This window comes from Phyllosticta capitalensis (genome assembly GCF_038381095.1).
Source record: "Phyllosticta capitalensis strain CBS 128856 chromosome Unknown BKA78scaffold_7, whole genome shotgun sequence".
Classification (NCBI taxonomy): domain Eukaryota; kingdom Fungi; phylum Ascomycota; class Dothideomycetes; order Botryosphaeriales; family Phyllostictaceae; genus Phyllosticta; species Phyllosticta capitalensis.
Genome location: NW_027117445.1, coordinates 242,571 through 254,356, shown reverse-complemented (window position 1 = coordinate 254,356; position 11,786 = coordinate 242,571). Strand labels below are relative to the sequence as shown.

Below are 11,786 nucleotides of genomic sequence, written 5' to 3'. Positions count from 1 at the left end.
AGAGAGAGAAACGAACGACAAACATGTTGAAACGGAAACAAGATGCGGCAGACGCCAGTTTTTGAACACTACCTTGCAAGTACGACATGTAATTTTTCGACCCCATCTACACAGTGCATGTCTGCGGCCGGCGGTGTAGAGCGAGCAATGTGCGGCGAGGGGCCACACGGGGCTTGTACGACGAGCATACGGCCGGTCGGTTTGCGGGGATGGCGTCATGCAATCCGAACCGAGGCATCTTGCAAAGCAATCTCTATCGATCGTCGACGTTGGGGAAGAAGGTTCCGCAGAGCCTCAATGGAAAGTGTGGAGAAAGGGAAACAATCACGTCTTGTCGAGATCTTGACGAGGCCTGTTTGGCTGCAGTTGTGGTTGGCGGCTGGGCTGTCGAAACCCCTGTTCCTGGCTGGCCATGGCTACCGCTTCCAAGCGAGAAAGGCCCGTCGAGACCGAGTGAGAATGGACAGCTGCAGGTGGCATATTTATTTTCCGACTGGACGACATGCTGTTCCCTCGGTACTTGTCGAACCCAAGACTTTTGCTGACCACCAGATGCCGCTGCGGAGCCAGTCAAATGAGAGATGGGGATTGCAAGATTAGCTCGGCGGGATCAACGACATGGTCCGTGAAGTCGGAGCTGCAGGTGGATAAGGACATGGCATCGGGTGGCTTGAGATGCAGATGGAAGAGAGGTCTCGCCCGGAGTAGATTGGTCCCGTCTGATGTGGTGTCGTCTGGAGGAGATGGACTGGTGTGGTGTCGTTGGATGTGACTGGAATGGTGTCGTTGGAGGAGGACAGATTGTCTCCCTTCTCAGGAGTCTGTCAAAGGCCCTCGCACAGGCAGCCGTTGCAGGCAAAGGGCGCCGCCGGGTGGAGCGGATGGAGGCATTATGGTGATTGAAAATCAACAGACTTCGGATGGAGGACGGCGTCGGGTACAAGAGGTTCGGTCTGCACGTGTGCGGTCGTATCCGTCGCACCATCTTGGCGCTTCCTTCAACCTCACCTCCTTCTCTCCCCAACCTCAACCGGCCATCGCCCGTTCCGCGTTTCATCACGGTCAAAGATGTCAACGATCGCACCGGAGCTGACGGTCATCACGTCCCCGTTGACTGGTCCTTTGTTGTCGGCCCGCGACGCGCTACCAACGCGCTGGCTGCCATTCACGTTGTGTGTCAGACGCCGACTTTTCGCACCTTCAAACACGCACTTGTCTCCCATTTCATTCGCCACTTCTCACGAGTCTGGTTTTGGCAAGACGAGGACCCAGAGTGGCAATAACTGCGAGTCTCGACCGCCTTGCGCGGTCTCGAAAGAGCTGGATAAACTGTCGACTTTCACGGTCCAAAGCCATCTCCCGTTCAAAGAATGAATTCAACGCTATGGCAAAGTCTTCCAAACTCTTCCATCACTGTCACTACGTCAGAGGCTGCCCACCCGCATGTTCCTTCTTGGTGTTTGCAATCTGAGACCTCGAGTCCCCCAACATTTAATGCAAGCAATCCTTTCTGCCTGCCACCCGGGAGCGCTTCAAACCAAGCGCGCGACAATGGACGACCTCGGGCATTTGGAGTGTCTGAAGAAGCCAATTGGTTGCGCCAGAATCTCCACAGGTACCTGGAGAAGTGTTCGTCTGAACATCAACACCAAATCTGCCTGGAACCCGCACCTGCGCTTCACCTTGTCCACTTGCAGGCCGATCTCCGGAGCCCTGATTGTGCCTCAGCCTTGCCCCAGTCCCAATCAGTGTCACGCCCTGAGAAAGCACAGTCTCACCCGCCCCTTTCTGGCACACGCCGCTCCCTCGTTCCTCGCTGCGAACGCGATGCAGCCCACGACTGGTGGTTTCCAAATCGTGAATTGTGATACACTAACTCTTTGCAAAGGTCCCAGTGCCGCCTTCACAAGCAGAACGAGAAAGCCTGCTGGCAAGTATAAGACCCGATGCACTCCACCGCCGTCTTTCCAGCATCAGCACCACTTCCAAGTTCAGTCAATCTTTGAGTACAGAGTCTTTCAGTTCTCGCGCCGGTCGCCCTTCGTCTTCATACCCTAATACCCCCAAAACAAAATGCACTACTCCACTGTCGTCGTGGCAGCCTTGGCTGCGTCTGTTTCCGCCCACGGTCTCGTCACCAAGATCACGGGTGCCAATGGCGTAGAGATGCCCGGTCTCGGCGGTACGTTTGTTTGTTCCTTCTCTCCAACTCCCTCTAACCTTCTCTCTAGTCATGGACGGCACTCCCCGTGACTGTGCCAGCCCGGCCTGCGGATCTGAGGGCGACACCTCCATCATCCGTGACCGCGAGATCTCGGGCGGCAACAAGGCCAGCGCTCTTGGCCGCACCAACAAGGGTGGCAAGGTCGACGCTGCCAAGGACATTGAGATGTTCATGAACGGCCCCGGCGGTGCTGCCACCACCAAGCCCGCGAAGCGCGGTCTCCTCGACGGCCTCATGGGCGGTGGAGGTGGCGGAGCTGACGCTCAGGGCCAAAAGACCCCCAAGGGCACGTCCGAGACTGGTGTCAAGGCGGCCGCCGGCAAGGGCGCCACCTCTGGCATGCCGACCTGCTCTGACAATGGCGAAATCACCCTGACCTACCACCAGGTCAACCAGGACGGCGCCGGCCCGCTCAAGGCTGAGGTCGACCCCACCTCGGGAGGCACCGACCCCTCTGCCTTCAAGGAGGCCAAGGTCACCCAGGACGTTCCCGGCATTGGCATTGGCGGTCTCAGCGGCGCTGCCGTGATGGACTTCCCCGTCAAGGTCCAGATGCCCGAGGGCATGCAATGCCAGGGCAAGGCCGGTCCTGCTGAGAATGTCTGCATTGTCCGCGTCAGGAACAGTGCTGCTGCTGGTAAGTTTCTCTCATCCTACCCGTTTGTTCTCCTTCTGAGACGATATCAGGCCCCTTCGGTGGCTCCGCCGCCTTCATCCAGTCTCCCGGCGCCAAGAAGCGTGCCATCGAGTACAACCTCCGCAAGCGCCACATGGCCCGCGGCACCCTCGCCAAGGAGCAGTAAGCGCTCTTCACCCCCCAGCGGTGCAGTAATTGTGGGAGCAGCAGCAGTGGTCAAAAATGTTTGCATGTTGTGGACGGGTAGATTAGGCGGTGTGTGCTGCGCACACAATGAACAAGTTTCATCGTATTCTTTTTCACTTCTTCCTCTTCTCCCGTGGTCGTGGTCGTGGTGCTCGCTTCCCTTCCTTTTTTTGGCCCTTCCCCCCCAAATCCCCCGAATGTAGTTGTAATGCTCCTCTCATAATTACTCACTGATACACTCTTTGTAATCTTGTCGCGCCTGTGTTGTGATCATAATGTATAGTTAGGTAGCCTCTTTGGGCACGCTTAATTCCTTTCGGACTCTTGTTTTAGTAGATAATAACTCACCGATACACTCGTTTAACACACAAGGTCCCTTGGTATTCAGCCAAATCGCCTCTGGGGTCAGGTTCTCCTATTATTGTCGCCTGTCGGAAGTCTCTTGAAAACACATCATCGACTTTGACCTTACCCTCGGACACGCACCTTGACATTCCTCCGACCACTACAGAAAAGCATTAGACCTCAAGCAGGCGTGTCAATTCTCACCGTATCACATGTCTACAGAGTTTACCTCTTCTACTTCAGGCTCAACCTTTTCACGCCCACCCCTCTCTTCCTCCCCCTCTCTTTCTGTCCGTCGTGAAACCAACGCCAGCGCCGCCCAGGTTTCGCCAGGCGGAAACAACACAGCCCCGCACCCCTTGCCGTGTCTCCTTCTCCTCAGTTCGCCCGGCGTGTGTTCACTAATCACTCACGCATGTCAAAACGCCAAAACGCATCATGCGCTGCGCTGAACATGCACATGCTCGCGCCTGCTCGCACCTCCGACCGCATGCGGACGAGGTTGCGAGGCTGCATGTGTTAAAAATCTAGCGGTGGAGGCTGATGTTGATAGGAAGGTGGAAGTGGAGATGGCGTGGATGGGTGCGCTGGCTGGCTGGCTGGCAGATTTGGAGAGAAGGTTACTAGGGAATGTAGCGGACAAAAGCCAATGTTTTTAACCAAGCGCAAGTTTAGCTAGGCTTGATATCCAGTTGCCAGAGAAGCAAAACGTAAATGTAAAAGGAGATTGCTTGGTTGGTTCACTGTCGATCAACATGGTGGACCAGCCAGTGCGCGTCGTTTTGCAATGGAGAGAGGGAAGCAATTCACGCGGAAACCTCGACGCGCTCTTCACCTGATGTGCGCAATTTAGATTATGGAAAGAGCTCCTATTGCACCTGCCTCGTCGGGACAGCCATGCGCACGCCACTGACTTCCATCTCACCAGAGCGCTGTGGGTCGCAGCTCCCTCACCTCACTCACCTCTCCCGCTTCACCTCAACACCACCAAAAAAAAATTCAAAAATTACAACAACTTCCCCAGCTGCATCGGCACGCACGTGGAGGCATGACACAAAGCTGCAAAAGGGCAAAAAAGAATGATGAGAGGTGTGGGACTCGAACCCACGAAGGTTACCCAACTAGTAGTAGGTATCCCTTAGATCGGAACTCGTTCGTCGGAGAAGATGTCCTGAAACTAGCGCCATAACCACTCGGCCAACCTCCCGAAGCGGCGTCTTGCTGCTTTTGTTGAGGAGGAGCTGGCTTGCATGCAATATATTTTGCATTGCAAAGAAGTTGATTGAGAGCCGAAAGAAGATCGGTCTTTCACGTGGTTTTGAAAATTTTGAAGCGGGTGGCATAAACGACCGCTGTTGTGCCGAACGAGACGCAGCGTAGAGAGCGCTCCAAAGTGGTGAGTTGTGGACGGTTCGGCCAATCGGATGAGTTGGCGGGGAGGAGCTTGGGCCCTACGGGGCAGAACACCAAGATCCAGGACGGCGGTTTCCCAATTCGTATTGAGGCGGGACTGGAAGAGGGAAGGTAGAGGGATGGAATGGAGATGTGAGGACGGAATTATGTGGTTTCTGGCGACGAGTGTTGATGTCTAGAGTTGGATTGTGATTTTTCGGAAGGGCGAGGAAAGTTTCAAGCTTCAAAACGATGAGCTGCTTCAAGACTTGACGCGAAACCATGTACATGTGAGTTGGGGTATGGAAGACTACTCAGCAACTGCGTGATGGGAACGCTGGAGTTTCCACATGACAACTGCATTGGGCTCATTTACTCGCATCGCGCTTTCCTTTCGCCATGGTCAATGTTTGTAGACATGTCACTTTCAACATCTCCTTCAGTAAGGGGACTGCCTTCTCATGTCCTAACGGCTCGCAGCTTCACGATCACAGAGTCTCAAGCAATGGATATCTGTTCAACGCATTGAGCCCATGAGAAATACATTTCCGACGCCGCGCCTGTCAACGGATCGAGGGAGCAGCCACTGCAAAAGGGGAGACTTAGACGAGGGGAAATGTCCTCAGGTAGAGTTGCCCTTGAAATTCCGATTGCGTGCTTTTGTTTTTGTCAGTAGCATTCACTACAGATGTTCGAAGTCTTACATGAAGAACTCCAATCGTACAGTACACGCGTTGAACTAATGCTTTGCAACACTGAGTCCACCATTCGACTAGGAAGAGCCACAGGGACTTTGTAAGATTCATCAAGGTCCATGTTCAAATCACCATAGCAGTACTTTGACGTCTTGCTGCGAAAGTCGATCCGTTCCATCTAGCGCACAGAAGATTGCTACTTCCCAGGCCCCAGTAGTACTGCCTTGGTGAAGTGAGTACAGTCCGAGAATTGCAAAAGCCAAAGATGCCTTGACCGCGCACGTTTTTGTAGATGAAGCTGTCTATTATTTGGGTTCATGTGTGCCATTTTCGAGTTGAGTTAGCAAGACTCGAAGATATTTTGCATAGCATCCAGAGAGCCAGACCAATTTCCGTGCAGATTTGTCATGCCTATGCCGTACGCGAGTCTTACCAGGCCTGTGTTGCAAACTGAGTTCCAACGGATCAAAACTCTCCCATGTTTGAAGTTGCAGCATCCTACGTTGATTGGAGCAGCGGCGTAGAACCGGTAGGACCCACATCCCGAAGAGGCAATTTTCTCGTCTTACAGTCACTCCAACTTTTGAACCGTTTCTGAATCATTTGGCATGATTTGAACATGATTCTTGATTGATTAACAGACTCATACGTTCAATGTTGCAGAGCGCCGTGCTGATTGGCGGAGGCTTGGAGCTTGCAGCCCAAAAAGGCAACTTTTTTGTCGTCGAGAGCTCTGTCTGCACGAATTCAATCGTCCAAAGTCGTCAAGTTTCTGTCGAATCTAAATACTTCTCTAAGCTGCTCAAGAACAGCTCGAAGAATAGCACAGAATACGTGCGAATTGGATTCTACCCAACATCAGACCCTTTTTGGCGGAGCAGACCCTTACATAAGTGGCGCTTAACGCCGTCAAGTCCGACTAGGTTTACCATCCGAGCAACAACACGTCCTGTCCCATCCCTACCTCTCCCTCCAACCACCACACCAACCTCATACAACATGTCCTCCCCACCGTCCGATCCGAATTCCAACGGCAACACCACAACCGCGACGGCACTCCCCACAATGTCCGCTCCAAAGCCCAACACAACAACACCCTCCGCCGCCGCGCTCAAGCTCCCAAGCCTCACCCCGCGAACAAAGAAACCCAACGGCGGCGCAGCAGCCCCATCACCAACATCGACCAACCCCTCGCCCATCCCCACGCCCGAGACGCCCGCCCTCCCAGCGCCGCTCCGCCCAGACTCCTCGCACAAGTTCGTCACGCCCACCCGCCGCATCCTGTCGCCCCGCGACCACGACCTCTTCCGCGCCTCGCCCACCCACAGCCTCCTCCTCTCCTTCATCTTCACGCTCTCGGAATCCGTGGCGCGCACGCGCACGCGCGATGTGGCCGCCCGCCCGCGCAGCGCGCTGCACCCAACCGTCGACGGCATTCTGGGCGTGATCGAGGCGATCGAGGGCGAGGTACTGGCGGCGCACCCGCCCGACGACAACGGCGGCAGCCGCTTCGGCAACCCGGTGTTCCGCGACTTTGTGGACGGCGTTGTCGCGCGCATGGGCGAGTGGCATGAGCGCGTGGGCGTGACGGAGCCGGCCGCCGTGCAAGAGTGCGCCGCGTATCTGCGGCAGGCGTTTGGCAGCCGCGCGCGCATCGACTACGGCAGCGGGCACGAGCTCAACTTTTGGGTGTGGATACTGTGCCTGTACCAGCTGGGGCTGTTTCCCATGCCCTCGAAAAGCGCAGAGGCACAGAAGAAGAACGGCAGCGAGAAGGAGGAGCCGGACGCAGGCACCGCCGTGGCGCAATCGCTAGTCCTCGTCGTCTTCCCCGCCTACCTACGGCTGATGCGCAAAATCCAAACAGCATACTACCTCGAACCAGCGGGGTCGCACGGCGTGTGGGGGCTGGACGACTACCAATTCCTGCCGTTCCTATTCGGCGCCTCGCAGCTGCTGGGGCACCGCTACATCCGGCCCAAGTCGATCCACTCGGCGCTGACGCTCGAGGAGGGCGCGCCCGACTTCCTGTACCTCGACCAGGTGCAGTTCGTCAACAGCGTCAAGAGCGTCGAGGGCCTGCGCTGGCACAGCCCCATGCTCGACGACATCTCGGCGGCGCGCGGCTGGGACAAGATCGAGGCGGGCATGCGCAAGATGTTTGCCAACGAGGTCCTCGGCAAGCTGCCCGTGATGCAGCATTTTCTGTTTGGCTCGCTGGTGCCTGCGGCAGAGGGCATGAGCGCCGGCGACGAGGGCGAGGACGCCGCCGAGGAGCGCGTCGCCAGCGGTGAGGCGGCCGATTCGGACGAGGGCCGCGTTGTTGTGCACGATGACAAGGACGGCGTCAGGCATGTTCACACGGCCAGCAGCTGGGGCGACTGCTGCGGCATCCGCGTGCCGAGCAGCGCGGGCGCCGTGGGCGAGATGAAGAAGCGCATGGGGACGCAGGGGGGGCTGCGGCGGTTGCCTTTTGATTAGAGCAGAGGCAAGGTAGCGTTGAACAACAGAATTAGATATCCAAGCGCAAGCATGTAACAAACAATCAGTCCTCAATTCGCATGAATGACGAGATGCAAATGCTACATGCACGCCCTATTCCACTGTTCTTCCAACCCATCATCGTACAAATTCCCTGTCCCTACTCGCCATCCCCAGGATATCAAGTCGACACGCCCACCCACCTATTTGGCCAACTCGGCCTCAACCGCCTCCTTCAGACTCTCGGGCTTCGTCGTGCTCGCCCAGCGCCCCTTAACCTGGCCATCCCTGCCCACCAAAAACTTCTCAAAATTCCACTTAACCCTCTTCAGGCCCATCAAGCCGGGCATCTCCTTCTTGAGCCACTCAAACAGGGGGTCCGCCTTGTCGCCATTGACGTCCACCTTGCCCAGCACGGGGAACGTCACCCCATAATTGACCTGGCAGAAGGACTGGATCTCGTCGTTGGAGCCGGGGTCCTGGCCGCCGAACTGGTTGCAGGGGAAGCCGAGGATCACGAAGTCGCTGCCGCGCGGGTGGGTCGACGTGACGGATTTGTAGAGAGATTCGAGCCCTTCGAATTGCGGTGTGAAGCCGCACTTGGAGGCCGTGTTGACGATCAGGACGACTTTGTTTTTGAGAGAGGTTAGGGGGTACGGTTGCCCGCGCTCTGGACAGATGTTGGTTAGCTTGGTGCGGTTGGAGTGAGAGAGCGAGTTTGGGAGGTAGGTAGGTGGTGGCGCATGTGCGAGCGGCCAGGCGGCGGCGCGGGGCGCAGTGTGATGGCATCATCGTGCGTCTGGTGCCGCTTGGCAGACGGAGAGCAGACGGTGCGTGTCTGCCTGGCGTCGCAGCAGCAGCAGCAGCGCGAGGGAAAGCAGAGAAGAGTGAGAGATGGGCGTAGGTGAAACAAGGTAGCTCGAGAGCAAAGAAGCAAAAGAAGCACTTACTGTCCAGCGGCTTGAAGTCGTAGAAGCTCGTTGCCGACGCCATTGTGGATCGAGTCGAAGAATGGAATGTCCGAGACAGGTGTTGATGCGGTTGAAGAATGGAGGGGGAGGATGTCTTAAAGGCAGAAGACGCAGGCGCAATCAAGCCGTTATTGTTCTTTGTAAGATGACGCCGGGGGGTAGTCGCAGTGGCAGTCGTCGTACTCGCACTGGAGGAGGTGGTGGTAGCAGCTCGTCTTGCACGCAGATAATTGGCCGAAGAGGCAATAGCCGAGGAACAGTGTCGATGACGATGAGTGGACAGAACAGACTGAGATTTGAATAACTGACTAGGACGAGACTTGGACATGGTGGTTTTTATTGCAGAGTCGGCGTCGGCGGATTTGATGGATGGAGTTATGGCGCCGTCTTGTCGTCCGACGAATGGCGTTTTTGGTGAAGCTTGTCAGCAGAGGCGGCCGAGAACTTGGAGCTGACGGCCCGCACGCAAGCTTGTTGCTCCTCCGCACTGCCACCGCTTTCCCGGCCGCCTGTCTCTAGATGCTCCAGCGCAGTGTTCATTGCAATATCTACACTCTTTCTATCTATTTTCTTGTAGTAGAGTGGCACGCAGCGTACAGTGAGACTTTTTTTTTTTTTTTTTTTTGAGTCTACCTGCATGTAATCATGCATAGCGAACAGCCTGACGGTTCCTTTCTTCTAGAAGATATTCGGATGCCTAGACTATGGAGAAGCGAGGAGAACTGCAAGCAGTGAAATTAAAAGCTTCCCCAACGGAAGGTCCAAGCCAAAATTCCAACGGCGTTGCAGCTCTCAATCGGCTTCACAAGTCCCGTCCAACCGACCAACGGCCTACCACACTTTCGTCTCTCTGCAGCCAACGAAAGAGACGCAATTCCTGATTACTGAGCTTGCATATGTACATGCGATATCAACCATTACCCCTCCAGCCTCTATCTTACAATAATCCGACCGTTATCCAGTCGTACATAATTGTCCCCCAATTCCAAATACCTTTTCTACCCCTCGCTTCATCCTCTCCAAACAGCCTCAGCGGCCAGCAGCACGGGTCGGATCTGCCCAACTTCCGTGCCTGTGCCATGCAGAGCCCCCCTCTCCTACGTGCGCAACTTTTGATCAAAGCAGCCACGCTGACAGTGGAGCAGCGCCGCTGCTCGATGGAGACGCAGGTCCGAGCGGCCCTCGACTCGGGCTGGCGATCGGCCCGCACCGGACGACGGGTGACGGACGGGGTTCCTCTTCTTTCACCAACAATCTGGGCTGGGCGTGAGATGAGCTCACCCTGCGCTTCGAGACTTGAAATTTTTGTCAGCGCTGCTGCTGTGCTGGCGGGCGAGACCCAACGGCTCTGCTGCTTGATGACGAGACGCAAATGCGCGCGAGCGCTGCCCAACGGCGCAGCAGCAGCAGCCAGCAAGCAGTGCAGTAGGCGGCCGTTGGCTGCGGCGTCGAGTGATGGTGGTGGTGGTGGCTGGCCGCTACATGTTACCAAGGCACGCTACATGTATCTACCCAAGAACACCATGTACAGCAGGCAGGCAGGCAGGCAGGCGTCCAAAAGCGGTAATCAGTAATTCAGTCCAACGAGCTAGCCGCCGCGCAGTAGTTCGCAGGCTGGCTGCATGTGCTCACCACTAGTTTGGCGTCTGTCTGCCTGCACGCCCAACGGTTCTTCAACGATAATATGTACAATTAAGTCCATTATGCACGTACTCCGATAGTATGGCGCATGGGTGACGGAATGATACGTAGCTGGAGCAGCAAGGTGTCAAAAGAGCGCAAGGGGATGATGGATGAAGGGTCGAGCGAAGGAAGGAATTGTGCGCGACGCACGTTGAAGGAGTGGCATGGCACATGGCGGAAACCTTGCTGACGCCGACCCAAAACGTTAATCCAACGTCGGACGCCTCTGGGTCCCCCCACCTACTTCGTCGTCCTCGCTCGTACCAAAGACACATCAACTAGGTGCCCTGTCTGGCACGAGACGAGACGGTGCAGAGTGCAAAAGTTGCTAGCCGCGAGTGTCGTGTCACACGCACTTCAGTCATCATGAGTTTAGACCGCGATCAAAGCCAAACCAAAACTCCCATTTCTAAAACCTAGAATCTAATGCGAAGCGCACAAAAAACTCATGTGACGGGTCCAATCTGTATGTATGTGTATGTGTATGTGTGTGTGTGCGAAGGAAAAAACAGAAACAGCGAGACAATTTCGAACAAGGAAAAAAGCACATGTTCCTTTTCCTCCTCCTCCTCCTCCTCCTCATCCTCCTCCTCCTCCTCCTCCACCACCTTCCGTCTTGCAGCGCCGGTGCTGTGAGCAAGCAGACTTACGTTGCCTTGCTTTGAGAACGCAATAGTGCCAGGTACATATGCAATTCGTCCTTGAAGGAACGTCGCTTTGACCTGTTGGCGCATCGCCGACCTTCATCTCCCGGTCCGGCTCTTCTTCTCCTTTCCCCCTCTTTCCATTCCAAACTTCGTCTACCTTCTAAGCGACAGAGCAAGCCCGCACGCTTGATTACGCAGGCAAGCATGCAAGAATTACAACGTCTCCTCTCCTCTTCTCTCTTTCCTTAGTCTTCTGTCTTCGTCGTGCTCTTCTCCGCTGGAAGTCCAGTCTGAACGATTGATAAGAGTGGATTAGATTGGGTTGGTAGTGAGAGGCCGTCATCTCGTCATCAATTGGTGCGCCACCGACCAGCTAGCCAGCTCACTCGACCAGTTGCCACTGGCAGTTCAACTAACCCCGGCAAGCCTTGCGGGCAATGCCAGGTGGTTGACTCAAATGGCTGGACATGGACATGGCTGTGGGGTGCATGTGGTGGCTGTGGCTGTGGCTAGGCCAAGGCGCAG

At 55.7% G+C, this 11,786-nt stretch overlaps 5 protein-coding genes and 1 non-coding gene across 6 annotated transcripts; 4 read left to right on the top strand and 2 right to left on the bottom strand.

The window, feature by feature from the left end:
- The first annotated feature begins 1,214 nt into the window (after nucleotides 1-1,214).
- BKA78DRAFT_159435 (uncharacterized protein) lies at nucleotides 1,215-1,932 on the top strand. The gene has a single exon (XM_066883083.1). It carries the CDS (start codon nucleotides 1,371-1,373, stop codon nucleotides 1,866-1,868), a length of 498 nt encoding a protein of 165 aa, XP_066742344.1. The 5' UTR covers nucleotides 1,215-1,370; the 3' UTR covers nucleotides 1,869-1,932.
- A 141-nt stretch (nucleotides 1,933-2,073) lies between these two features.
- Nucleotides 2,074-3,027, top strand: BKA78DRAFT_253444 (Gas2, regulated by Bmp1 MAP kinase cascade; the record flags this gene model as incomplete). The annotated part of the gene is made up of 3 exons (XM_066884821.1): nucleotides 2,074-2,182; nucleotides 2,232-2,861; nucleotides 2,912-3,027. The coding sequence occupies 3 exons, from the start codon at nucleotides 2,074-2,076 to the stop codon at nucleotides 3,025-3,027; spliced, it is 855 nt and encodes a 284-aa protein (XP_066742343.1).
- A 1,448-nt stretch (nucleotides 3,028-4,475) lies between these two features.
- On the bottom strand, nucleotides 4,476-4,599 carry BKA78DRAFT_t127. The gene has a single exon. It is a non-coding gene; the product is annotated as a tRNA-Leu (tRNA).
- Nucleotides 4,600-6,451: 1,852 nt separating this feature from the next.
- BKA78DRAFT_318030 (uncharacterized protein) lies at nucleotides 6,452-8,020 on the top strand (the record flags this gene model as incomplete). Its single annotated transcript, XM_066888750.1, has 1 exon — nucleotides 6,452-8,020. A coding segment is annotated over exon 1 (1,478 nt), but the record flags the coding sequence as incomplete, so codon positions are not given.
- Nucleotides 8,021-9,484, bottom strand: BKA78DRAFT_318029 (thioredoxin-like protein). Its single transcript, XM_066888749.1, has 2 exons — nucleotides 8,911-9,484; nucleotides 8,021-8,630 (listed from the first exon to the last, which is right to left on the bottom strand). The coding sequence occupies exons 1-2, from the start codon at nucleotides 9,257-9,259 to the stop codon at nucleotides 8,164-8,166; spliced, it is 816 nt and encodes a 271-aa protein (XP_066742341.1). The 5' UTR covers nucleotides 9,260-9,484; the 3' UTR covers nucleotides 8,021-8,163.
- Nucleotides 9,485-9,494: 10 nt separating this feature from the next.
- Nucleotides 9,495-10,977, top strand: BKA78DRAFT_344815 (uncharacterized protein). The gene is made up of 2 exons (XM_066890470.1): nucleotides 9,495-9,529; nucleotides 9,614-10,977. Exon 2 carries the CDS (start codon nucleotides 9,828-9,830, stop codon nucleotides 10,503-10,505), a length of 678 nt encoding a protein of 225 aa, XP_066742340.1. The 5' UTR covers nucleotides 9,495-9,529; nucleotides 9,614-9,827; the 3' UTR covers nucleotides 10,506-10,977.
- The last annotated feature ends 809 nt before the right edge of the window (nucleotides 10,978-11,786 follow it).